At 32.8% G+C, this 27364-nt stretch overlaps 1 protein-coding gene across 4 annotated transcripts in view; it reads right to left on the reverse strand.

The window, feature by feature from the left end:
- Positions 1 to 27364, reverse strand: part of LOC140041095 (intermembrane lipid transfer protein VPS13A-like) — a 55829-nt gene that overhangs the window by 6410 nt on the left and 22055 nt on the right. For 3 of the 4 annotated variants that reach the window (XM_072087487.1, XM_072087485.1, XM_072087483.1), the window contains 37 exons: positions 23936 to 24152; positions 23608 to 23733; positions 23183 to 23286; positions 22687 to 22857; positions 22094 to 22401; positions 21520 to 21667; positions 20881 to 21013; positions 20504 to 20610; positions 19827 to 19996; positions 19371 to 19456; positions 18748 to 19004; positions 18028 to 18150; positions 17491 to 17643; positions 17266 to 17359; positions 16891 to 17087; positions 16462 to 16590; positions 15821 to 16003; positions 15333 to 15455; positions 13422 to 13577; positions 13066 to 13233; positions 12660 to 12808; positions 12060 to 12183; positions 11163 to 11183; positions 9910 to 10041; positions 9613 to 9699; positions 8887 to 9126; positions 8499 to 8594; positions 4649 to 4753; positions 4167 to 4319; positions 3638 to 3766; positions 3130 to 3260; positions 2537 to 2663; positions 1959 to 2087; positions 1724 to 1836; positions 1459 to 1615; positions 979 to 1195; positions 23 to 198 (listed from right to left, as the gene is read on the reverse strand). In XM_072087487.1, coding sequence (XP_071943588.1) covers positions 23 to 198; positions 979 to 1195; positions 1459 to 1615; positions 1724 to 1836; positions 1959 to 2087; positions 2537 to 2663; positions 3130 to 3260; positions 3638 to 3766; positions 4167 to 4319; positions 4649 to 4753; positions 8499 to 8594; positions 8887 to 9126; positions 9613 to 9699; positions 9910 to 10041; positions 11163 to 11183; positions 12060 to 12183; positions 12660 to 12808; positions 13066 to 13233; positions 13422 to 13577; positions 15333 to 15455; positions 15821 to 16003; positions 16462 to 16590; positions 16891 to 17087; positions 17266 to 17359; positions 17491 to 17643; positions 18028 to 18150; positions 18748 to 19004; positions 19371 to 19456; positions 19827 to 19996; positions 20504 to 20610; positions 20881 to 21013; positions 21520 to 21667; positions 22094 to 22401; positions 22687 to 22857; positions 23183 to 23286; positions 23608 to 23733; positions 23936 to 24152 — 5439 coding nt within the window. The remainder of the gene's footprint in view (positions 1 to 22; positions 199 to 978; positions 1196 to 1458; positions 1616 to 1723; positions 1837 to 1958; positions 2088 to 2536; positions 2664 to 3129; positions 3261 to 3637; positions 3767 to 4166; positions 4320 to 4648; positions 4754 to 8498; positions 8595 to 8886; positions 9127 to 9612; positions 9700 to 9909; positions 10042 to 11162; positions 11184 to 12059; positions 12184 to 12659; positions 12809 to 13065; positions 13234 to 13421; positions 13578 to 15332; positions 15456 to 15820; positions 16004 to 16461; positions 16591 to 16890; positions 17088 to 17265; positions 17360 to 17490; positions 17644 to 18027; positions 18151 to 18747; positions 19005 to 19370; positions 19457 to 19826; positions 19997 to 20503; positions 20611 to 20880; positions 21014 to 21519; positions 21668 to 22093; positions 22402 to 22686; positions 22858 to 23182; positions 23287 to 23607; positions 23734 to 23935; positions 24153 to 27364) is intronic. The other variant, XM_072087484.1, reaches the window with a different exon arrangement.

Raw genomic sequence — 27364 nt, forward strand, 5'->3', positions numbered from 1 at the left:
TTAATTCAAAGTTAGAACTTACTTCCTTCCCTTCAATTTCTGTATCTGGTTGTAAATAATGTATAAAATTACTCAAGAAGCCTTGATCTAACTTGACATGCATTTCTTGGATTAAGACCTGGAATATCTTAATCTGTTGCACATTGCTATGCTCAGCATATCCCATAAGGAGACTCATCTCAATCATTGGCTTCAATGCTGTCAAGGAAAATGTGTATTTGCAATAAATTTCAACACCAGAAAATAATATACAAATGATTAATGTTTATGAGTGCGATGGTACAAATAATAAATGTTTATGATTGTGATGGTACAAATAATAAATGTTTATGAGTGTGATGGTACAAATAATGAATGTTTATGAGTGTGATGGTACAAATAATGAATGTTTATGAGTGTGATGGTACAACTAATGAATGTTAATGAGTGCGATGGTACAAATAATGAATGTATATGAGTCCGATGGTACAAATAAGGAATGTATATGAGTGCGATGGTACAAACAATGAATGTTTATGAGTGCGATGGTACAAATAATGAATGTATATGAGTGCGATGGTACAAATAATGAATGTTTATGAGTGCGATGGTACAAATAATGAATATTTATGAGGGCGATGGTACAAATAATGAATGTTTATGAGTGCGATGGTACAAATAATGAATGTTTATGAGTGCGATGGTACAAATAATTTCAAGAGATGATGATGAAAGGTTATATTTTCATGACTACTGTACAGTTCAGACAAGAAGGTCAGGGTTTCAGTAGGTATACAAAAGATTTATTAGTTATAATTTTGTTTTCAAGACAAAAGTTTTGCTATTTGAAACAAATATTTGACTGAAGATTTTCACAAACTGTCAGAAAAAGCATATATGTGCAATTTGAAGGTGGATTAAAACAATATAATAAACCATTAATTAATTGATTAACACGATGGTAGAAGAAAGCATTTGAAAAGAGTAAAATAGACTGACCATTTTCAGTTGCTACACTCTTTGGTGGCGGAATAGGAGCAAGCACCGTTGAGAATATGGGTGTCTTTGTTTGGTTGTCCATCTGAATTCGGTGGGTTTTGAGGTGAAACTGGAACTGATGAGGAGATGTTCTCACTTGGGCCCAGACACCTGGATGGTGGGTACGTTTGATGTGGTGTCGCTTGGGATTGTACATTACAAGGTTTTCAAAATCCATCTAAAGATATGGTAAATATAATCCATATAGAATTAAAAAAGGAAGGCTAATCAGTACGGATTTTGAGTGAACACAAAATTAGAGTCTGTCTACACAATCAAACTTTATTTGAACAAAATTGTGATGTGCCCATATATGGACACGATGATCATATCACTACCATATTTGGGTATATCACACTTTTTTTGTCAAACTAGTTTGATAGAGTAGACAGAGCTTTACATGTACTATATTAAATAAGTATTATATGTAGTAATAATGACCTCCATGTTTCCAGCTTTGTATATCGCAGGTGGTGCATTCTTATCCAATTGCTGTTCAGCTTCATACTTCTGATATTCTGCTTCTATCTGTTGAACTTGACCTCCAGCCAAATCACGGAAACGTCGTCTCTGCTTTGCTTGCCATATAATTCCAGAACTACCGTATATATAAAAAAAATAAATAAAAGCCACATCTGATTTTACAATAGCAAAATATGAAAACAAAATAGTAAATTGTTTAAATAAAAGGTAAATAAAAGTATACCTTGTAATTCCAATGTATGCCACTTCAGTTCGTGTGTAGTTGTTGACCATTGAAAGACCCACACCCTCCAAACTGAGATTTAACTCTAAGCTTACTTGTTCCAATTCGCCAGCCTAAATATTAGAATAACATTAGTACTGTAGTAAACAATTAATACAAACAGTTAAAACATGAGCCTTTAAATTAGGTCCATTGTTAAACATTGTTTTGGACTTTCTATAAAATATGAAAATACCTGCTGAGCTTTGGTAGCAATGACAATATCTTCAGTAAACAAGAGAACACGTTGTCTGCCATCCAAGAATGACACCCAGTACAGTTTGGCTTTCTTGTTTGTGGTAATCTTAATCTCACCAATACCATCCTAATAGTTTAAACAATCAATAAGTAGAATATATGAAAACATAGTGTAAGATTGGGGAGCACAGTACATGCACAAAATATGACACAATTAGGCGCAGAGTCAACCAGTTGACACAAGTGATGTAAACAGGGTAGAGACTAGCTGCCATAAGGTCAATTTACACAGAAAAGTGGTAACAGTAACACAAATATAGAATCTATGATCTTATGACCATTTATACACAACGCGGAGCGAACGTGTGGTTTTTCGCTCAGGATAGATACAGATTCTACGTGGGACGAGCTACGGTTTTCCGCTTATGTTACTGCTTGTCTGTGTAAATCGGCCTATATTGTAAGGTCCTTTTCTAGCAGTTGATGCTCTAGTAAATCATACAACCCATTTGGAATGCACACAACAACCAAATTAGTGGTAATTCAATATAGAAATCAGTGGTATGATGAGTTTACCTTGACCAGGTCATTCTTGAGGGTTTTATCAGCAACCTTGAGCACAAGTTGTCTGTCTTTGGTTGGTACTTGCCATGTGTATAGAATGCACTCATTAGGGCCTAGGCTTGATTCATCATTCACACCTCTGTAATAACACAAATATACATTTCCGATGTGTTACAAAAAACAGTCAAAAACCAACAGGATATTATTGAAGAAGTGATATTCACTTTATTTCTAAAAACATTGAACAGCAATAATAAACCTACGCTTAGATGGTGGCGCTGTTTTAGCTATGAGAAGAACGGTATAATGAGTGGATATGAATCCAGGACTCTGATTGCTCATCAAGCAACCACAGACCTATGATACAACTACTATCAAATTGTCAGCCTTAAGCTCTATCTACACTATCAAACTAGTTTATCCAAAAAAAGTGTGATATGCCAAAATATGGTAGTGATATGCCCAAATATGGTAGTGATATGACATCATATGTCCATACATGGGCACATGACACTCTTTTGTCACATAAAGTTTGATAGTGTAGACAGAGCTTTATACTTTGAAAAATATGTGAACAAATAGTTAATACAAAAGGAATAACTTACTGTTGATTGTATTTGACATCATAATCTGTAGTGTTTACAAGTTTGACTGTAAAATTACCCTGTTTGAAGCCATGGATAGCAACTACCTTAGCAGTCTCTGTTAGCTGCGTTTCTGCCGTTATGCCTCCAACCTGTAATGAATCAATCCAAGTAGGATTAAGTCTAGTCTAAGGTCTAGACAGACAGATTTTGGCAAAGATGGCATGTCATAACTATTATACATGAGCTGGTGACAGGCTACGTAAAAAGAAATAACCCAAGTCTAAAGAAAGTTAAATTAATTCGTTTTAAAAACATTATGTAATGTTAATCTATAGATGGTACTGTATGTATAAAATGTCACCCTCTTTGTTGTACAAGGGAAGTAAATTAGTGTGTAATTTCAATCTTTCCTGGTTGTACATTGTTGTACAGATTAAGAAGGAAAGCTTCATTTGATAAACAATGTAGATTGTAGATATTAGATAGATATTAGGTGTGATAAAACATTTGTGTGTGTTGTCCTTACCTCCTCCATCTTGAGGACTGTGGTGTGAGGGTCTGTAAACAGGAACGGTTCAGAGAACTGCTTTTGACCCTTTAGTTTGACTACAAGTGTTCGCTGGTTTGTATGGTCAACTGGCCAGAAAGGAATACACTGTAAAATACATTATGTGATTAAAATCATAGACGATCAAAATAATGAAAGCACTCATAAACTGTGAAGTACTTGGCAAAATATTGCCACAGAGGGTGCATGTTGATATTTCGGCTCCTGTTAAAAGAATACAGATTCTTTTTTTTTTATTTCTGAAGTTATCAATGAACCAATTTTCTTTACTGTCAATATGCATGTTCTGTAAGTAATTACACCAAAATATTCAGAACGATAATTTGAAAATTGTAGGCACTATCAGGCTAACAAACCAACAAACAAATAAGTAATAATAATATACTTAATTCTATAATAATACTATACAAAATGTTATTTTCAAGTTATTAATGCAGGGTGTGGTTGTATTGTAAGATAGGATACACTAGTGATGTAGATGACATACCTGTCCAGTAGGGACATCATACTGTAAGTGATCTGAACCACCAGACTCTCTACACACAATGTCATGCTCTGAATGGTTGACAAGCAGGTACTCTGGTGTGAACACGATGATCTTAGTCAATCCAAAGTTACTGAATTGATTCTTCACTCCAATCTGAAATTAAAACAATAATAATTCAGTATATTTCATACTAAAATTTTAATGATTGTTTTTGAAAGTATAAAGCCCGGTCTACACTATCAAACTGTATGTGACAAACAAATGTGATGTGCCCATATATGGACATGATGATGTCATATCACTACCATATCTGCGAATATCACTATCATATTTGGGCACATCACGGACGGAACTTTAAATGGATCATTTTAATAATGTTTTTGTTTTTAAAAGCATTATACTTCATGCACTCTGTGAAGATGGGCTCAATCTATACAAGAACATTACCATCAAGTCAGTCACTAAAATAATAAAAATCTTACATTGTAATTCTGTCCTTTTCCACTACATGTGATGAACCCTGAACTACCAACAGTGTCCAGCGAGAATTTATCTGACCATTCAGAGTCACATATTTGCATTGTGATCTAGAAAATGATTATAAAATACAGTTTTTATATAGTTCTTATTGCTAAACTTAAATAATTATATGGGCTTAAATTTAAAAAAAACCTAAAAAGATCCTAAAAGATCTTGCGAGATGTAAAGCCCCGTCTACACTATAAAACTTTATGCGACAAAAAAATGTGATGTGCCCATATATGGACATGATGATGTAATAGCACCACCGTATTTGGGCACATCACACTTTTTGACACTAGCTTGATAGTGTAGACAGCGCTTTAAGCCTATTAAGATATCTTTCATACAGTAGAAATAACAAAGTTATTACAAATTAGTCTTCTGTTCTAGAAGGTCTAGTCTATGTAGCAGTTACTCATTTTTACTAATGATGTTAGTATAATACTAGTGATATTCTTTAGTTTATTCTAATATAACATTTTGCTTAAGAGTTTGCTGTAAGAATAGAAGGTAAACAAATTAAATTAATCAATTTTTCTAAACTGTTAACCAAGAAATAAAATGTTAAGTCAGATTAGCAGATATAGTTCATAAAATATTGTACCAGTTAAAAGCCATCATAAAGTTTTATATAAAAATATTTTTAGCAATTTTTAGAATGAGATACTAAAATTTAAAAAGATAAATGAATTAGAATTGATATAGCCAGAATAGAACTTTAAACCTATGTTTAAAGTCTATGTTTAAACCTACTGTTAAGATGTTAGCCCTTGTACCAATAAAATATGTTACAGTATTTATTGTCAGAATGTAACATCCACCAAATTAATCAAATTTTAAAACTAATAAGGTCTTATCATCAGAGTATATAGGATTTTATAACAATTATTATAAAATATAAAGATGTATTGTCCCTTTGACTAATTTCAAAAAAATAAATATTTCGAAAAAAAGTGGGTCATTTTGAAGCATTGAGGTATTTATACCTCCATGTTTGAAGCATGGAGGTATCCATGTTTGAAGTATCATAATAGTTATTAACTTTCACAAAAAAATCGAAAAAAAAACACGTTTTTTTGTTCAAAAAATAACTTTGACTGCCAGTCAAAGTTTTCGATCAAAACATATCTCATAATGCAACGCGCTTGTTTGGCTACTCTGTATGCATAATCATAAAACTTCCTCGCGATCTGTGTGAAAACACCTTCTCAACCGTGACGAGTTGTAAACAATTCTAATTAGCATCATGCATAATGCATACTCGTGGTTTGAAATCTTTGTTTACTTTCGTTCGTTTTCCAGACGAAATGTAATCAAATTAATTTACCTGTTAATTATGTAAACTTATTATTTTTGGCTCGAATTTTCGACTTGAAGTGAATAACTTAATATTACTTTGATATGGCCAATTTAAATTTCGAATATTTTGACCTTTATTGTTTGTGTTTCAAGGGACAATACATCTTTAATAAAATTATAAAAGATTAAATAACATAACTCATTTCATGTTTATTACAAAATCATATTGCATTAAAATTCAACTACAATGTTATCAGTTTATTTAGAGCAAAGATTTTTTAGGGAAACATAACAGCTCAACATATATTTAATTGAACGTTTGATGGGAAATTATACCGACTAGAACACAATTATTTCAGTGGGAGGTGTGCATATCTTATAGAATAGCATATATGATACTGCACTTAACACTAAAAGGGCATACAGCAAAAAACTCTATTAACAGGGGAATATTCAGTTTAGGGGTGGGAGCATATGGTGGAATAGCATACACTGGTGGTACACAGGATAAGACTAACAATAACAGTGTGTAAACAAGTTTAACAACACTACATGTACAATAACTGTGCAGTGATTACACTTAATGTTCCTGGGGGGGGGGATGGGGGTTAATGTGAGATCACTTTAGAAAAATAAGTGTAAAAACACAACATATTTAAAGGTGCAAAACGATATAAATATTGTGAATGTTTGTATATAAACCATTTATAAAACAATACTAGGTGATTATTTCCAGTTAAAAATGGAATTTTTAATAAAAACAATCAATCAGCCTAGTAATGTTAGATTAAAAAAAAAAAAAATTTAAAAATCATTATATGTAGTATTATAGTACATTATTTATCTTTGAACTACAAAAAAGGAAAATAAATGGCATTTAGTTTAAATTAGTCATGAATAACTATTCTATGATCTCGGTCAAAAATTGTCAAATCTATCATTTAGCTGCAAATCATTAGACTGTTTATCAGATATCTATCAGGCCAACTATCTTATATATATATCATTGAGTAGTTTTTTAAAAACACTGGGAGACTGCTGCGGTATATATATATGGAACATCACAACATTTCTCACATCAAACATGGTCTTTTATTTTATTTCTCATAAACAACATCACACAATGAGTTAGCTATGAAATACAGTAAAATAAAACGCTTGATCTGTAAAACATGCACAAGATAATTTTCAGAAATCCATGCATTTTTACAAAAGAAGTTCCCATCTTACCGTTGTCTGTAGAAAAGACAAAACAGGCCAAAAAAAAAAAAATTTAACAAATTAATATCTGCATCCGCCATCCAATAAGCGATTGAATTTAATAATATGGTATATGCTTACTCTTGAAGGTCCACTAAAATGGCTTAAAATCTTTATGATAGAAAATAGTGACAAAGGAGATTTTATAACAGATAAGTCAATAAAAAGTTTAGATATGAATATAGTTAGAAGGTCACACAGAAGTTATTAAATAGATTAGAATATTTTTTTATATTTTTTATTTACCAGTTGTAACAACATTCAACTATAGGATTTGTTTACACCATATAAACATTTTCAACTCCAAAAATGGTTGTTGTATACAAATTTAGTAGAATTTTAAATTAAACTATATTGACCCACAAAGGTGTATAAAAAGTCTTGTCTACACTATCAAACTTTATGTGACAAAAAATGTGCCCATATATGGACATGATGATTTGGGGATATCACTACCATATTTGGGCACATCACACTTTTTTTGTCAAACTAGTTTGATAGTGTAGACAGCTTTAGAACATAGGTTACAACTGACTGACAATAAAAATACAGAAAGATTTTGAACAGTTAAATATTAGTGAACCGTCCAGCAGAACCGTGATACTATAATTCAACTTATACTGCCAATATACATTGTAAATACATTTTGATTATGACAATAGAAAGGTTATGACAATAACAAACAATAGAGGTAACTCTCTTGAAACTAGAGACTCCAAAATAAATTCTAAAATGTTTCTCCAAGACTTTTTGGAAGAATGTAATGGCATAATCTACTGTACATCACTGACTGAGTAGCAACTTTTGTTAGTGCTAGGTACATTAGCAATAGGCAGAGTGTAAAGTTATATTACTAAGCCTATATTAGGCTGGTACCTTTGACCTCCGCCCACCACTCTCTGTCTTCTGTTGGTAAGGAAGGTCATTAAGAAACAAAGAATTACAGATGGGAAAAAATGACAATATTGCTCTTGAGACAAATTATAAGATATTTTTTATGTAAAAAATTCAACTGAGGTGTCTAGTTTTTTATTAAAATATTCAAAAAAGTGTATTTAGATTAAGTAAAGGGTGGAACACATCGTAAATTAGTTTGTAGCGGAATTATAGATACAAGGCCAGACACTATAGAATGAAACCAGTTATTAACCTTTTTGAACATTCCTGTCTTAATTATATTACCCATAATCCCACAGCACTGTATCAGAGCAGGTTGGATTTAACTTTCACATAATCAGTGTTATATTTTACCTTGTTCTTTCCAGGTGTGGATTTCTTACTAGGGTAAGAAAATAAAATTGGTTCTTTTGTGTCAGCTGCATGTTCTATCACCTCACTTCCTGAACCCTGTACGACAAATTCATTAAAAAAACTTTAAAATAATTATTAATTAATTAGAAAAAATAATATTGCCAGAATTAATTGAATATCAAAATGGGTGTAAATAACTTATTTTTCCAGTTAACAAAAACTCATTCATAATACAGTTAACTCTCCAATTACCGGACATCTTTGGGCTTGTCTGGTTTTCTGCAAAGTCTAGTATTCAGAATGTGGAACTTTTGGACTTTAACAAAAGTCTCAGACTTTGGAAGAGTTTGGGTTTTCAGAGAAGAGTTGATTGATAAAAAAAGTTTACCTTCATCAACAATGGTAATCGATATCGTAAAGTTTGTTCAGTTTTATTGACCAGCCAGTAGGGACTATAGATAGCCATGTCCAAGTAGCCGCTACTATAGTCAGCCCACACGCCCACCTCCAGCCAGACGTTGTCCTGGCCCTGCCTAGCACCACGGAAGCCCCATTGTGACAGTGGGGTCTTCAAAGTTTCTCTCATGGTCATTTCACCTTGCCAGTCCATATTCATGTAGTCTTTAATCTGTAGCAACAAGCAAGAGTTAAAATGGCAAGATTTTAGTTCAAATTATAGTGACCTATGTGACCTAGAAAAAGTATCTACATAGTATTCAGTCTGAACCACTGAAGACATATAAAAACAATTGACATTAAGTGGAAGTGGATGTTCAAAATGAAAAAGTAAACTAAAACTCTGTCTACAATATCATGACATCATCGTGTCCATATACGGGCACATCACATTTTTTTGTCACATAAACTTTGATAGTGTAGACAGAGCTTAATCTACAATTATGCAATAGACTGAAACACAATAAACAATTACCCAATCAAAGAACTAAAAGAATGGGACTGTCTAATTATTATTTATTGTTTATGTCTAATTATTCGAGTGACACATTTAAATAAACAGTTAAATTATTTGATTGACATAATTATTTTTGTTTAATTATCTAATTACAGTATATAAATAATTTAAAAATAAAAATAAAAATAATTATCAACCTACCGTCATCCACAGCATTGTTTTTCCCATAACAACATGTAACAGGGAAGCCTGGCCAGCTTTCTCAACACACACTTCTTTATCCGTTCCCTACAGAAAAAAAAAGATTATAACAAAGTGCATTTTGTTATTGAGAAAACCGAACACGCACACTATTTTTACATTGGTGATTTTGTTTTTTTTTATAAATTTTTTTATATTGAACCATGTTTCATGAGGATAGCCCATCCAGCAAATCTGATCATTTGGGCTCTCGACAACACAAACAGTAGAAAATGATACAGTACTAATGATACCTACCGCTAGAGTAAAGTAGATTGGATATGGTAGGAGGTTCCTTAACATCACTGGAGGATGCAGATGAATTATATACTTAGGTGATTGAATAGAAGATCCCTTCACATAGCGTAGTTTATCCATCTCAGTAATGGCCTATAAACAATAAAAATATATTTAAAATCTTGCATACTACAGAGAAGAAATGTCTAAAAGTACTTTAAATATATTGTAAAAATAACATATTGGTGTCCAAATAACCACAACTGTAAAAACAAATAATAAAGAATACATTATACAATGTACAACTCTTTATACATTAAATTTTAAAAAAACTGTGAAAACATTGCAAAAAAGATGTAAAAATATATTGTACGGTATATTATCAATAAATTCATTTATTATTAAGGCCTAAAAACTTATATAACATAACCAACCACAATAGATAAAAAAAGGTTTTTTTTAGGCCATCGCTTGATCTAGCGAAAAATGCCATATTGAATTGTCAAGGAGAAAAAAAAATCAGCATATCTAAAAATCATGCCTTTATACTATAGTTTGTCATGGCAATTTTTTAGGCCCTAATAGTTAAAAGTATTTTCACAATATGCAACAACCAATGTTAGTTTGGATCATAACAGTTTTTAACATTTACACCCAAAAAAAAAAAATAAAAATAACTTAAAAATAAGCAATACAAATCAATTCAATAACAAACATTATTGCAACATTATTTATAATTTCAAAACATTCCTTAAATACTAAACATACACATACTCACAAATCATTAGTAAAATATGGAGGTATAAACGTAGATATTATACCTCCATGGTAATAACCTCCATTAATAAGCTATTAGGTATAGGTATCAAGGTTTTGGAATTGGAATTGTCTGCTTTGTATGTTGCGTATACAACACATTTAACACAATCAAGTTCAAATGACCAGACACCAGGTTGCCTCTATATTTTGTAAACATTATTTTGAAAAATGCAAAAGCATCCATTAAACATCTCTTGTAATTATAAACTTATAGACTATTCTATTATAAATTTATAGAGACAACTATAATACATATGAAAAAATAATAGTGTTTTTACAAGAGGTACACAAACCAGGTATACAGTACATAAATAAATATTAACAAATAAAACTGAACTTGCAACTGATTTATCAAGAAATAAAAATCAAAATTGCTTTTAACAAGTGCAACATGAGCAGAGAATAAGTCAGATAGGTAAAATGCTTAGAATTGAAGACTAGATAATAAAACTCACTGGATCCACGTCCATTTTAACCTGTGGTATTAAAATCATCATTTTAAAATAATTGCATAGCACAAGAATGGAATGGTAATCATTCAGTTGTCTATAATAACCATCAATGCAAAAGAATTAGGACTTACTCTAAGGCTCTGTCCACACTATCAAACTTTATGTGACAAAACAATGTGACTACTATATTTGGGCACATCACACGTTTTTGTCACACTTTTGTTGTCAAACTAGTTTGATAGTGTGGACAGAGGTTAATGTTTACAGTTAGCTATTCTATGGGATTATATAATTACAAAGTACTAATAAGAGTTTATTAAAAATTATCTTTATTTCATATTTACAAAATGGATTTACTTGCAACCCCTTTTAACACTACAGAAAATGTCATGAAAATAGAGATATTTTTGTTTCTTTTTGTTCACATTACAAAACTCTGTGAAATTTCAAAACAACAAGTTGAGAACTTGTTTATATTATCATTGAATTTCAAAGAGATGTACTATGATTGGTCAAGCCTCTCGTTTACTAGTTTTTTTTTTAATTCAAATATATTTGTTTAATCATGGTGTTTGCAAAATAGTGTGAAAAGGGCATGAATTTGAAAGTGAAATATATATTGGATTATAAAATGAAAATTACTATATATGGAATAGGGAAGGATTAGAAGGGGAAAGGTGACAAACATATTGGGAGAGGGAAGGTTGAGAATACGATGGCATGAACCCAGAGCCAGATACAAAGTAAAAAGTTATTCACTTCACTAAAAAAATGACTATATATATTTAAGGTTAAAGGTCACCACATCAAGCAACACAAAGGTAAGATTTAAGAAATAAATGAGATTATGTTAGGGTTTTTAGTACACTTTATATAAGGTGGCTTTATGGTTTTACTTACATTAAAACAGAAAGGTGTGAAGCCTTCTTCTTTCCAATCACAGCTGTAGCTGACATATTTCTTTCCCTGTTTCTTTAAGGCTATCAGCTCTTTCCATGCTATGGCTTTTGTACACAACTTGTACCTGCATGGAAATTGTGAAAATGAAAAATCATGTAAAGAAGTTTCTTCGGCTCAAATAAGAAAAATCTGTTGTTATCAACGTAAACAGTTTTTAACACAAATAAGATTCCCTTTTGTATGCTAAACTGTATTTATTTATTTAAATATTGGATTATAAAAAAGAAAAGGATATGGAATGATTATGAAGATGGAAGGTAATTTATTTATTTATTCTGTCTTTATACTGAATGACACTTTAGTACTAAATAATTTCTAAAGTGGTTCAGTTGAGAATTAAAAGAAACCTAAAACAGTAAATACACAAAAATTTACAACAAGCTAACGATATAGTTGGAGAGACACACCCTTACCGGTGACAGATTTTTAATATTGCATTGTATATTTATATATGTTTTTGTATATACTGTCAAAATGAATAAAATAAATTCTACAATGCTCTTAATTTAATATCTAATTGAAAATATTTATTTAACTTACTCGCCCTCAGGTTTCACAAACAGGTCCTGAGTGTGCGCCACATACAGCGGGACAGGGAAGCGCTTTCCTGGTTCTACAACACCAATTTTTCTTTTGGAATTATTCTCATTAATGTACACTTCAATTGGGATGGAAAAATGATTAAACATCTGAAAATCAGAAAATTTGTTTTATTTATTATTATTTTAATATTCTCGAAATGTCACATAATTGAGTCTGCATTTTCATTAAATGCCTTATGATATTGATTCTCACTCGTTATTATTATTTTATTGTTACAGCAAACTCTTATTTTATTTTTATGAATTTCCAAATTCTATTGTCAGGCTAGTGATGAATTATGAGAGCAAGTTGTGTACAATTTTTTTTTCCTATTCGGTTAAAATTTTAAACCATAATATAATACCTGAAGTGGGGAACGAATAACAATGAATCTATTGTCCATCTGAGCTTCAATCTCCAAGGCAACAGACAACAACATGTCAGCCTTCTGTTTTGTTGTAGGATCCAAATTGTACAAAATGTGACCAACTCTGGACAGTACAACACTCCTCACTTCTTTAAAGCCTTCAACCTATTAAAATGAAAGAAGTGCACAGAAGATTAGATTTTAGATTTTCATAATTTTCAGTGTATTATTGGAGGAAATGAAATATGTATGAGTTGAGACAGTAAATAAATAAAAAATAGTATGTCATGATATTCTTTTTTAGCAACAAAACATGGTTTTCAAAATGTAATATAAATAATAATCAGTTTTACTTGAAAATCAATGGTTTGCTGGTCTTGTTCCCTCGCTGATCTATTAATAGAATGCATTCTCGTCGGGGATTTCATACTCATTTGTTGTGACACATCCAAGGTCAAGTTCTCTCCTGGTTGTAGACGGACTCTACCATCCTTAGCATAGTCTGGGATCTAAATAGAAATACTAATTACATGCATTTGAGATAGGAGTACTGTACTATTCACGTCTCAAAATAGATTGCCATGATAGTCAATTTAAATTAGACATAATCGTAAAGTGGAAAACTATAGTTACAAAACAAAACGTTTCCAAACTAGTCCTGTCCCTTTTATGGTTGAACTTTTGAACAAACTGTAACTGGCTTGTATTATTTGAGGTAACTGCAGTCTAATTTATTCGTTTTTATATATGTATATATTGTTGATAGTGACTATTGATTAAATTTTTTTATAGTGTAATACATATGCAATTCAGCCATGTGCTGCCATGTATGTAATTTGTATGTGAATTTTGAATAAATATACCGATATATATATATATATAAATGATGTTCCACCGAAGAAGGTGTTCTACAGCTACTAATGTAGTTGTTCAGATGTTTTGCCTTACTCTGCTTACTTGGTTTCAAATCAAAGCTTGGTGGTTGAGGTATGAACACAAGGCTAGTAATCTAAAGTTCGTGGGTTCGAGTCTCAAATGAGAATTACTTGCATATTTTTTCGCAAGTATTCTCAATGTACTTAGTAAAAAGTACAAATTAAGTCCGAGTATGGCAAACATCTGGCCAATTACTCAACACCCTGACACAAAGCTACTCCACAGTAGTTACAAACAATTACAATACTTCTGTAGTCACAGCAAATGTTTCACTTTTTCAAATATCATAATTAGACAGATAATTCATCATTAATATTCTTTAAAACAAGGCCATATACCGTATATTTCGGTGTATAAGTCGCACTTTTGACACGCAAATTTGACCTCTAAATTAAGGGTGCGTCTTATACACCGAACATAAATGCCTCACCACACAGATTGTACATAATCGTCACCTCGTTGGCGCGGCTAGCCTAGGCCTGAGTAGGCTAGGCCTAGGCTAGGCTAGCTACAGTGCAATAACGTAACGGCAACCTTTTTCTGCCTAGTTTTCAAGGCATTTTAGCATGATGTTATAATAAATATGATGAAAAGATTTGTTCATTATAGAGCTGTTTTAGGCGCTCCGATAAAATTTCATTTGTAAACGTTTACGATTGGAATGTATTTATTAATAGTTATACGCACGACCGCCGTACCCCTAGCGCAAGCCCTTCTTTTGGCGGCCACATGGTGTGCGGTATTCGACTAGTATATTCTCCAGTTGATTATAGCATGGACCTAGCGTATACACTTCTCGGATACATAGATACTAATCGAATACGATTGTCCGTGAAAACGTACGCCCTCTCGAAATGATCGAGCGAGACTAGCCCACACACGTGCGTGTTACACACACGGTCATGCACTCGATGTTACGGGTGCGAAACTCATGAATAACAAGTTAGAAAGAACTTGTTGAGGCTGGGCGCGGCCGAGCCTAGGTAAGAAAAAAACCTAAATAAAGGACGCCGTTGTAGATATAACAAAATATATTATTACAATATATTGATTACAATTTAATAAAAAATTGTTTTGATGAAATATAAGGTGCGTCTTATACATCGACGATATAAAAAATACCGATATTTTACTCTCAGTTAGGGGGTGCGTCTTATACACAGGTGCGACTAATACACCGAAATATACGGTACATGGCTGCAGTCGCGTGCGCAAACTTGAGTTAGTGTTTACCAACCGACCGACATAGTGAGCTAAAGAATCAGGTTGCACGCGACTAAAAACTTGTACACTAACAAAATTAATTGAAATGAGAAAAAAAGAAATACCTCAAAATATTTTCCTGGTGTGATGTAAATGGACACACCAATGGAGTTTGTAATAGTGCAGGCTGCTTCCTTTGTCTTCTTCTGAATCTCTGAATGACCTTTCTCTAACGCTTCACTAAATATCTATACAAGCAAGAAGAATGTTTGGTAATGTAAAACAAACTTTACCAGTACCATACACACAGGCCTACAATGTGAATTATACTTTAATCTCTGTCTACACTATCAAAATTTATGTGACGACAAAATGTCATGTGACCATACATGGACATGATGATGTCATATCACTACCATATTTGGGCATATCGCTACCATATTTCACCTTTTTTTGTCAAACTAGTTTGATAGTGTAGACAAGGCTTTACAGCCATCTTTTATGAAGGAACTCAACAGATATAACACCTCCAAGGAAGTGGGGCTGAAGCGTATTAGTTATAACACATGATTTTGTAACAGTGATTGACAGAAGGGGCAGGGCTAAAACTTACCTCGGAGAGTTTCATAAGCATGTTTAAACATGATTTTGTAACAGTTAACTCCATTGTATCAACAGATGAGACTGTGATTGACAGAAGGGGCGGGGCCAACTCAACAGATTCTTCTTCTGACGATGTTGTTGTAGATGTCCCTGTCGAACTGCTAGTGTCAGATATGTCATCATTTTTTATCATCTTTAAAAAGGAAGACACTACTTAATACTTTATTTCCCATTTAATGTTGATAGAAAACAAGAAAACTTGATAAGGTCAAGCAAGATTCTGACCTTTCATTACAACAAGAATCTTTCAGTGTACTCACTTAATAGATAATTTATATAATATTTATAATATATATATATTTATCAAGAACATTATCATCTCAATCCTCTATATTACTTGTACAAGCATATTGAGCATTTATTATGGATATCAACCCTATATAAATTTGATTGTGCTTGTCAGTATACGATACGAGAGTGATGTGACACTTTGTAATTGCTTTTGTTTTTATTTAACTGTTTTCGTATATCTTTATATCTATATATATGCAAATGAGAATAAATGGAAGTAATTTTCCACTGATGAATGAATGAATTGACATGAAAGAAAGCAGATTCAATGAAACAAACCTAAACCAGTTAGCAACTTACTGAGATATTCAGATTCCAAGGTCGATGACCTCCATTTGCTTTCTCCAATGGTTCCAGAAGTGGATCCCAACATGCGGTCTTCTCATTATAACTTGATACCATTAATGTTATTGTACTCTCCATCTTCATCTATTAAACAGAAAATGTTAACATTATCATAAAAATAAATAATACAATAGTTCATTCTTATAAAGCGCATTATAATCAAGCTCTCAATGCGCTGCACATTATTACCCCGGTATTTTTTGGATCATAAACGTATGGAAACATACTCCCATAATAATGCAGCTAGTAATCAGCGCAAACCAGTACCCATTTTATACACCTGGGTGGAGAGAGGCAAACGTAAGTGTCTGGCCAAAAGATACAAGCAATGGTGAAGATGGACAAATCTGTGATAGTGAAAAAGTTCTACTACAATATACTTACTCTCGTGGACCAATCTTTAACAAAGGCGTCAACCTTAGCCTCAGCTGACAACATTGGCACCATCTTGCTACCACAGAGTGTTTCAATCTTCATGGCAAACATGTCTACTGTAAATATCAACTCCTCTCCTCTGGATTGGTCAGAGAGAAGTAGCACATCAGATGGTGCTTTCAAAGGTAAGTCGTCGACATCACTTTCTGAATAAATAAACATTACCTCACGACAATTATTTTATAGTTATATTGCAATTTGTTTGGTCAATAGCTTATTGGATTACAAGGTAGTATTGAATTCATCATCCACTTATAGACTATTTTGCAATACATTATCAGATTCGTAGAAAACCTTTATTTTTAGAGAAATAATTTTTATTACCAATATCTTCGCGCAAGAACCAGAAGTTTTGATCTTTCACTTTCGCAACATTCCATAAGTCTTTTGATACGTCATCACTTTGTTCTTCATCAACCTAAAAAAGAAATAATCAAGACACACTTTTTACCTACTCAAATTAAACAATAACAATTTCTTGAGGCAGATAGCAGTTATCGGTTAATTTGATTCTAGTCTAGTTCTTTGGCAGCAAGTTCCAGCACTTACCTGTGGTGGTGTCAATCCCTGTGCAGCTGCAGCCAATATAGAAACAGTTTCTGGTGAAATATTGACTTGTACTTCCTGGAAAGAGACATTGATGTGTTGTGCCTTTCCTGTGGGGGCTTGTAGTTGGAAACCCATGTTGCATGGAATTAATACCTGTAATTATAAAGTTCAATGTTAAAGTGTTTGATTGTTAACTAGAATATAATTCTCTGTGGTGAAAACAAAAAAACATAACAATATCAATCTGCGAAATGATGTCGCCAATTGTGACATTAGTTAAGGATAGACCCTGGCTTTCGATGTCCGGCATGTAGAACAAACCGGAAAAGAAATTCTTTTTTGCCAGTGGCCATCCGACTCTTAAATTCTTGAACTTTGACTCTTGTTATATTGTACTGTGTATTGTGATATTTTGTATATTTTGTAAGATCCTTTTAATCCAGACCTTTTTATTTGAATTGCCCCATGTGGGATGATTAAAGAATTTTGAATACAGTATTTTCATTGCAAAATTGTTCAGTTCTTTGGTGAACATACCGATCTAAGTTTGCCTTTTCTATTTTCAACAAGGTAAGGACAAGCATTGATGGAGACTTGAGAGAATCCACCATTGATTGACATCAGGTCAGCATTCATGCGTAATCTCATGTCACCAAAACTCTGAAAATTAAAATGTAAGATATTGGGATGAAAAAAATACATAATCAAGACAATTTTTTGAACGATTTTACAGCAAATTAAATTATTCCCTGGATGACCAATTTTTTTCTGAAAATGTATAAAGGTCTGTCTACACTATCAAAAGTTATGTGACAAAAAAATGTGTGCCCATATATTGACATGATGATGTCATATTACTACCATATATAAGCATATTACTACCATATATAAGCATATCACTACCATATTTGAGCACTCAAACTAGTTTGATAGTGTAGACAGAGCTTAAGGACAACATCTGTACACAGGTCTTCATAAGTCTTTATTACAGCTAAATATAAATCCAATAATACAGGTAAATAGTCAAATGCTTATCCCAATGGCTGCCTGTACAAATAAACATAAATATTTAAGCTCTGTTTACACTATCAAACTAGTTTGATAAAAAATGTGTGATTTGTCCAAATATGGAAGTGATATTCTTAAATATGGTAGTGAAATGACATCATCATGTCCATACAGTATATGGGCTCATCACATTTTTTTTTGTCACATAAAGTTTGATAGTGTAGACAGAGCTTTATATTGTAAACTTACTCTCATGACTAAACAATTAGTGTCCTTGCGACTTGAATCAGCAACAAGAATAATCTCTGGATTCTCAACTTTCAGATGTAGCGACAAATCTAGCGTCGTTGGTGCGGCTGACTTGTTATTGTCTGCTACATTCTCTAACTTTTTTTTCTTACTTTCTGCAGACTGGCCGTCTTCGAGACCCTTCAGGAATATTTGAGATACTGTCATCAAGAATTCTACGCATACGCAGGTCTGTACGTCATTGAATCCAACCACAACTGAAAGAAACAACAATTTTATATTATTTGGTGTATGTATGTATGGGTATAATGAGTCACAGTGACCTAGGTCGCTTTTGTTTTTCCTTTTATTTTTGTTTTGTTCAAATAAATAAATGAAATGATGAGCGATTAGAAAAACTGCAATTTGATATTATTTGGTAATTTTTGTAAAATACAGATTATAATGGTTTATCGGAAAAAGTGTGTGCAACATGGTGGGAAGGATTTGGGAGCAAACGTCACGATGCATACGTACGTGATTTGTAGTTTGTTCGTACGCGTATTTTGCTCCCAAACCCTTCCCATCAAGCTATTTGCGATAAACCTTATGTTTAAAAACTTACTTGCTAGTGCAGTACTTACTTATAACACTTCCGTTGCTACGTTGATCTACCTTGACAACCATCATCTGACTTTCTTCATCTGACTTAGCTTGTCTTCCAAACATTCTGCACAATCATATACAAAACCCGTATACATTAAATCAAAATGATGAAGGCTATTCTCAAATAAACAATGGGAGTTTTGTTTTCAACCTGGTGTTAATCAAAATGCTACTTTTAAGAATTAGATTTGACCTCACTCGGGCATAAATAATAATAATGCGACATTTATATAGCACTATTTCGTAAAGATCAGAGCGCTTTGAGTATTTTTTAGACTCCGAGAAGGAAATAGGACAAAGACAACCCATTAATGACAACAAAAAAACAACAAAGATGATTCAAACACCACCGCACTGTTCCCCCGCAATTACCTTCTCAACAACTGTGAATAAGTGAAAGAATATAGAATGCTTAAATAAACTCAGTTTCCTACCTCGTGACTCCATCTACTCTTTCAGGTCGTATATCATCTAAGACACAATTAACAAGATGCATGTGTGCAGTCAGACTGCTATCAGTCAGCATGTCAGCTTCTACCTCCAAACCATGAACTGTCAGCCTACCAAGTCCCTCTGTAGCAGTCTGTACACCCTTACAAGTGGTCTAAAATAAACAAGTTATATCTATCACTTTAGTTCATAAAATGTATGTGATATATATACACAAACACAAGTCTAAAACAAATTGAAATATCAGACGCGCTTGGTTGTAAACGAGGTTTCCTTTTATGAACAAGGGACTACAATGTTCTGTGTACTATTGAATTAAACTTTACAAGCTAAAGCCTATCAAACTATATTATTGTGTAGTTATTATGCTGGTCAAATAAATAAACAAAACAAAACGCAACTTTATATGTTAATGGTTAAATACCTTCTGAAAGCTCTGTCTACACTATCAAACTAAAAAAAACTTTTTTTGTCCAACTAGTTTGATAGTTGCTTTAGGTGGCCCTTCAGAAGGTAAACAACACAATAACATACGATACATATAAAAATGAAATGTGATGAAGAGCAGGGGCAGCTGAGGTAACTGTCTGTTTTCTCATACATGAAAGGACAATCACTTACTAAATTAATCTATCTAAATGAAATGAAGTAATGCACTTACCAGGTCTGCTGACTTTTGGTACATGCTTACGCCAACAGACTCAATGGTAAAGTTAAGACTTAACTGACTTGACACTTGCTTCTGGTCTCCACCTTCACTATCACGATCTGTAAATATACAAACAGTTTTTGCTTCAGGCTATTAAACAACAATATATACTTAAGTATATATTTAAGTTGTTCTCTCGCCAATGTTCTATATCTTAAGCTTTCTACATTATGACATTTTATGTGATGAAGTCATATCACTACCATATTTAAGCATACCACTACAATATTTTGGGCACATCACACTTTTTGTCAAACTTATTTGACAGTGTAGACAGAGCTTTATGCATTAACATCCTCACAAAAAGTCTCTAAGAATTCAAAATATACCTTTATCTTGTTTTTGTTTGTCTTTATCCTCATCTTCCAGTTGAGTGACCTCATCCGGGATTGTTTGACCCTCATTCAAGTTTTCATTGAGAACACCAAAGGCTAATGCGATATCATCTGGTCCAATATGCATCTACAAAGTAATTATTGTAACTGATTTAATATATATGATATGATAGAATGTATTTATGGTATCATCATTTGAATCATCCATGCTCCATAACAAAATGAGATGATCAGTCTGATATCGGTGTTTTTTTTTTGTGCCTTTTTTTTAAATAAACTTATCTATGCTATTGATTTTGTAACTATAGATATCTGTATCCGAAATAAAAGTAAAATGGGATGTCAATATGATGACTTTTGATGTTTATAATATTTTTGGTATCAAAATCAAATATTTTTTTAAATAAATTTAATATAATAAATCAATCATATGGCAAGAATATATCTGTGTATATTGCATTTGAGTAGTTTATCATTGCTATTTAATTTATCATTTTTAAAATACACCTTTTTCCCAAAAAGTAATGGTCATCAGATCGGTTTTTGTACAGCACTTTGATCTTTGTAAAGGCGCTATAGAAATGATAATGTTTATTGTTATCCCTACTCAAACTCAAAATAATAGAAGCTTACATCAACAGCTTGCAGCTTGCCATTGACTGCAATAGCTGGTAGCTTAGTGAAGTAGGCTGCAGCTAAGTTCCTCTGCACCTGTAACTGCATGTTAGCTGGTTCTAACATCAACGATTCAGACTTTACTTCTCCATCTTCAATAAATGCCCTGAAAGAACAAAAGATTTTTTTACTTCTTTTACTTTTAATTGTTTGTTGTTTTTCTGTAAATAGTTTTGTATACTGAAACGACCTTGTTAAAAACTACACAAAGCAACAGTGGTGTTGGTAGTCTATGAGTGAGATAATGTACCTGTATAGACTCTATATGCCATTATTCACAATATGGACACCCCTCAAAGGAAAATGGAATAGTCCAGGCTACTACTTTAAATATCAAGTTTTCCATTTCAAATAAAGTTATTATTATTAAGGTTACTTTGAGTGGGTTATTTAATGGTAGCAATGGAACATACTGTGACATGAAAATCAAGCATTAATATAAATAAGAAAATACAAATAAATAAATAAATAAGAAAATACACATCATAAATAATCTTGATTTGAAATATCAGTATTATTTGTTTGGTCTCACCGTGACAACTTGACGTTGTTTAAAACAATGTCCATGGTGTCCACTACAGCCGGTACGGTCAATTCCTCTGACCCTGCAGCAATCGTGAAAGAGTTTTTGACAAATAATTCACCAAGATCTGCATAAATCGCCATTTTTGCTGTTGAACTTCGTGGAATGATGACAACGGGAGCTTTGATTTGGACGTCCAGCATTGCTCTCATGGCGGCCTCTTGCATCTCCTGCATCGTCTTGGCTGCGGATGCTGCCGCACTTTCACTGGCTTCAATCGCTGCTTTTTTTGCAGCTGCGAAGCGGTTTACAAATTGCTGTGGAAATAATTGAAGATTATGTAATTTCAGACATGAAACAAAAAGAAAATAATATCAAATAGCAATTATAGTAATTATTTACAAGTTTGTCTTATTTTCTGAAACTTTTCAAATTTTATTTTTAAGGTTTTTTTTACATGCATATATACAGATAGATCATACACCATTCACAAAAATACTAATTATTAATTATCAATTAATGGATTTGCCTAATACAAACACAGATAATTTTATACAATGACTCCATACTTGGCAAAAGGCAGTACACAAATATTAGCTTACCAATAGGTCCATGATAAACTTATTGACAAACACTGCTTGTATACGTCCGACACTGAGGGCCAGACTAAGGTCAACAGCTGACATGTCCGTATAATGCTGACCAACGGTTGCGCTGTTATGCACAACTACTCCCAGTTTAAACACTTCTGAGCTCTCAACTATGGAGAGAATCTATCATAAAAACAATTTAAAACAATTCATCATTGTATTGGTATGGTAGTTGTTTTTAACTTTTGTTTCATTGAAAAAATTCTTCAAATATTTCTTTGGCAAACAAAACAATCTCTTTTTGTATACTTTTTTTTATTATTTTTTAAAAATTAATTTTTAATTAATTTTCTTTTATTTCATTGTAAAATATAACATTAACTTGTATGAGTAACGATTTGGAACCGACACTCTTCATAATAAAGGTTAAATTGTGGTAATGTAGTCTGTTGATAGCATATTGTTTGCTGTAGTACATTTTTATAATCTAATACTAAACAGTAGTAACCTTGGGATAGATAGTATTTGGTGAAGGATCTGTCACTGTCACATCTTTTAAACTTGCTGATACTATTGTTTGATGTTTTTGAATAGTTACACCTGCTTCAACACCTGTAGTGAAAACAATAATGATATGCGTAATTAGATTACAATAAGTTAAGAAAAATGTACAAATCATCAAAAATCAAACAAATATAATGTTGTGTTGAGAGTGAAGTTGGCAATATTGAAATTTGGTTTTAAATTGGATACAAGTATAGATAGACCTATGAATAAAGCCCTGACTACACTATCAAATGTGACAAAAAAATGTGATGTGCCTATATATGGGCATGATGATGTCATATCACTACCATATTTAGGCATATAATCACTACCATATTTGGGCCCAAACTAATTTGATAGTGTAGACAGCTTAAGGCATTAACTTACCCTTAACATCCACACAAGCGAGGGCGGCATTACATGTACATGCTTCAATGGAGATTACACCAAGCTTGGCCATTAACTGTACATCAATAACTTTAGATGGCAATGGTCTAGTTTGACGTCTTCTAACTAAAAACATTCAAAAACAACAAAACATTTATGCATTGAACTTAAAAGTTTTTTTTTAAATGAATAATTTTTTTTTTTAAATTAATTTGCATATCATTTATACTAACGCCTGTTAATTTGCATATCATTTACACATAAAGCCTGTTAATTTGCATATCATTTATACTAAAGCCTGTTAATTTGCATAATTATTTACACACACCTGGCTTCTTTTCACTGTCACTTGAATAACCTTCACCAAGTGCCTTTTCCTCTTCCTTTTTACTTTCATCCAGCATGGCGACAATTTGTTCAGAAAATGCCACGATGTTGAGGATGGCTTCAGCGTGTGCTGTCAACGTCAGGCCAGCTACGTCCACTTGGATGTTCTGTTCTGTCGATTCATACAATGTGTGGAAATCTGGATTATCTTTCTCAATCTACAAACAAATACAACATTTGATAATCAACATAAAATTGTATTTCTTTGATAATTTATTTGTGATATCTTGTTCAGTAATAATAATAATACTCATATGGTAGTCTTATATAGCACCTAACATAATTTTTCTAAGCGCTTTACACACAAAAATGATCCATAAAATATCCCAAGATATAAAAAAAAGAAGAAGAAAAGCAGCAGCAGCAGAGGAACCATTTACACCAATCCATTCTCCAGCACTTTGAAGCTCTCAAATGATTGATTCCTGTTTTCTGTTTGAAATTAAAATGTCATGTCAAATGTGTTTGTGTTCCTTTCATTGTCTTGTCCTGTATTCAAATGTGTTTGTGTTCCTTTCATTGTCTTGTCCTGTATTCAAATGTGTTTGTGTTCCTTTCATTGTCTTGTCCTGTATTCAAATGTGTTTGTGTTCCTTTCATTGTCTTGTCCTGTATTCAAATGTGTTTGTGTTCCTTTCATTGTCTTGTCCTGTATTCAAATGTGTTTGTGTTCCTTTCATTGTCTTGTCCTGTATTCAAATGTGTTTGTGTTCCTTTCATTGTCTTGTCCGGTATTCAAATGTGTTTGTGTTCCTTTCATTGTCTTGTCCTGTATTCAAATGTGTTTGTGTTCCTTTCATTGTCTTGTCCTGTATTCAAATGTGTTTGTGTTCCTTTCATTGTCTTGTCCGGTATTCAAATGTGTTTGTGTTCCTTTCATTGTCTTGTCCTGTATTCAAATGTGTTTGTGTTCCTTTCATTGTCTTGTCCTGTATTCAAATGTGTTTGTGTTCCTTTCATTGTCTTGTCCTGTATTCAAATGTGTTTGTGTTCCTTTCATTGTCTTGTCCTGTATTCAAATGTGTTTGTGTTCCTTTCATTGTCTTGTCCTGTATTCAAATGTGTTTGTGTTCCTTTCATTGTCTTGTCCTGTATTCAAATGTGTTTGTGTTCCTTTCATTGTCTTGTCCTGTATTCAAATGTGTTTGTGTTCCTTTCATTGTCTTGTCCTGTATTCAAATGTGTTTGTGTTCCTTTCATTGTCTTGTCCTGTATTCAAATGTGTTTGTGTTCCTTTCATTGTCTTGTCCTGTATTCAAATGTGTTTGTGTTCCTTTCATTGTCTTGTCCGGTATTCAAATGTGTTTGTGTTCCTTTCATTGTCTTGTCCTGTATTCAAATGTGTTTGTGTTCCTTTCATTGTCTTGTCCTGTATTCAAATGTGTTTGTGTTCCTTTCATTGTCTTGTCCTGTATTCAAATGTGTTTGTGTTCCTTTCATTGTCTTGTCCTGTATTCAAATGTGTTTGTGTTCCTTTCATTGTCTTGTCCTGTATTCAAATGTGTTTGTGTTCCTTTCATTGTCTTGTCCTGTATTCAAATGTGTTTGTGTTCCTTTCATTGTCTTGTCCTGTATTCAAATGTGTTTGTGTTCCTTTCATTGTCTTGTCCTGTATTCAAATGTGTTTGTGTTCCTTTCATTGTCTTGTCCTGTATTCAAATGTGTTTGTGTTCCTTTCATTGTCTTGTCCTGTATTCAAATGTGTTTGTGTTCCTTTCATTGTCTTGTCCTGTATTCAAATGTGTTTGTGTTCCTTTCATTGTCTTGTCCTGTATTCAAATGTGTTTGTGTTCCTTTCATTGTCTTGTCCGGTATTCAAATGTGTTTGTGTTTTTTTCATTGTCTTGTCCTGTATTCAAATGTGTTTGTGTTCCTTTCATTGTCTTGTCCTGTATTCAAATGTGTTTGTGTTCCTTTCATTGTCTTGTCCTGTATTCAAATGTGTTTGTGTTCCTTTCATTGTCTTGTCCTGTATTCAAATGTGTTTGTGTTCCTTTCATTGTCTTGTCCGGTATTCAAATGTGTTTGTGTTCCTTTCATTGTCTTGTCCTGTATTCAAATGTGTTTGTGTTCCTTTCATTGTCTTGTCCTGTATTCAAATGTGTTTGTGTTCCTTTCATTGTCTTGTCCTGTATTCAAATGTGTTTGTGTTCCTTTCATTGTCTTGTCCTGTATTCAAATGTGTTTGTGTTCCTTTCATTGTCTTGTCCTGTATTCAAATGTGTTTGTGTTCCTTTCATTGTCTTGTCCTGTATTCAAATGTGTTTGTGTTCCTTTCATTGTCTTGTCCTGTATTCAAATGTGTTTGTGTTCCTTTCATTGTCTTGTCCTGTATTCAAATGTGTTTGTGTTCCTTTCATTGTCTTGTCCTGTATTCAAATGTGTTTGTGTTCCTTTCATTGTCTTGTCCTGTATTCAAATGTGTTTGTGTTCCTTTCATTGTCTTGTCCTGTATTCAAATGTGTTTGTGTTCCTTTCATTGTCTTGTCCTGTATTCAAATGTGTTTGTGTTCCTTTCATTGTCTTGTCCTGTATTCAAATGTGTTTGTGTTCCTTTCATTGTCTTGTCCGGTATTCAAATGTGTTTGTGTTCCTTTCATTGTCTTGTCCTGTATTCAAATGTGTTTGTGTTCCTTTCATTGTCTTGTCCTGTATTCAAATGTGTTTGTGTTCCTTTCATTGTCTTGTCCGGTATTCAAATGTGTTTGTGTTCCTTTCATTGTCTTGTCCTGTATTCAAATGTGTTTGTGTTCCTTTCATTGTCTTGTCCTGTATTCAAATGTGTTTGTGTTCCTTTCATTGTCTTGTCCTGTATTCAAATGTGTTTGTGTTCCTTTCATTGTCTTGTCCTGTATTCAAATGTGTTTGTGTTCCTTTCATTGTCTTGTCCTGTATTCAAATGTGTTTGTGTTCCTTTCATTGTCTTGTCCTGTATTCAAATGTGTTTGTGTTCCTTTCATTGTCTTGTCCTGTATTCAAATGTGTTTGTGTTCCTTTCATTGTCTTGTCCTGTATTCAAATGTGTTTGTGTTCCTTTCATTGTCTTGTCCTGTATTCAAATGTGTTTGTGTTCCTTTCATTGTCTTGTCCTGTATTCAAATGTGTTTGTGTTCCTTTCATTGTCTTGTCCGGTATTCAAATGTGTTTGTGTTCCTTTCATTGTCTTGTCCTGTATTCAAATGTGTTTGTGTTCCTTTCATTGTCTTGTCCTGTATTCAAATGTGTTTGTGTTCCTTTCATTGTCTTGTCCTGTATTCAAATGTGTTTGTGTTCCTTTCATTGTCTTGTCCTGTATTCAAATGTGTTTGTGTTCCTTTCATTGTCTTGTCCTGTATTCAAATGTGTTTGTGTTCCTTTCATTGTCTTGTCC

This window comes from Antedon mediterranea, chromosome 2, assembly GCF_964355755.1.
Source record: "Antedon mediterranea chromosome 2, ecAntMedi1.1, whole genome shotgun sequence".
NCBI classification, from domain to species: Eukaryota; Metazoa; Echinodermata; class Crinoidea; order Comatulida; family Antedonidae; genus Antedon; species Antedon mediterranea.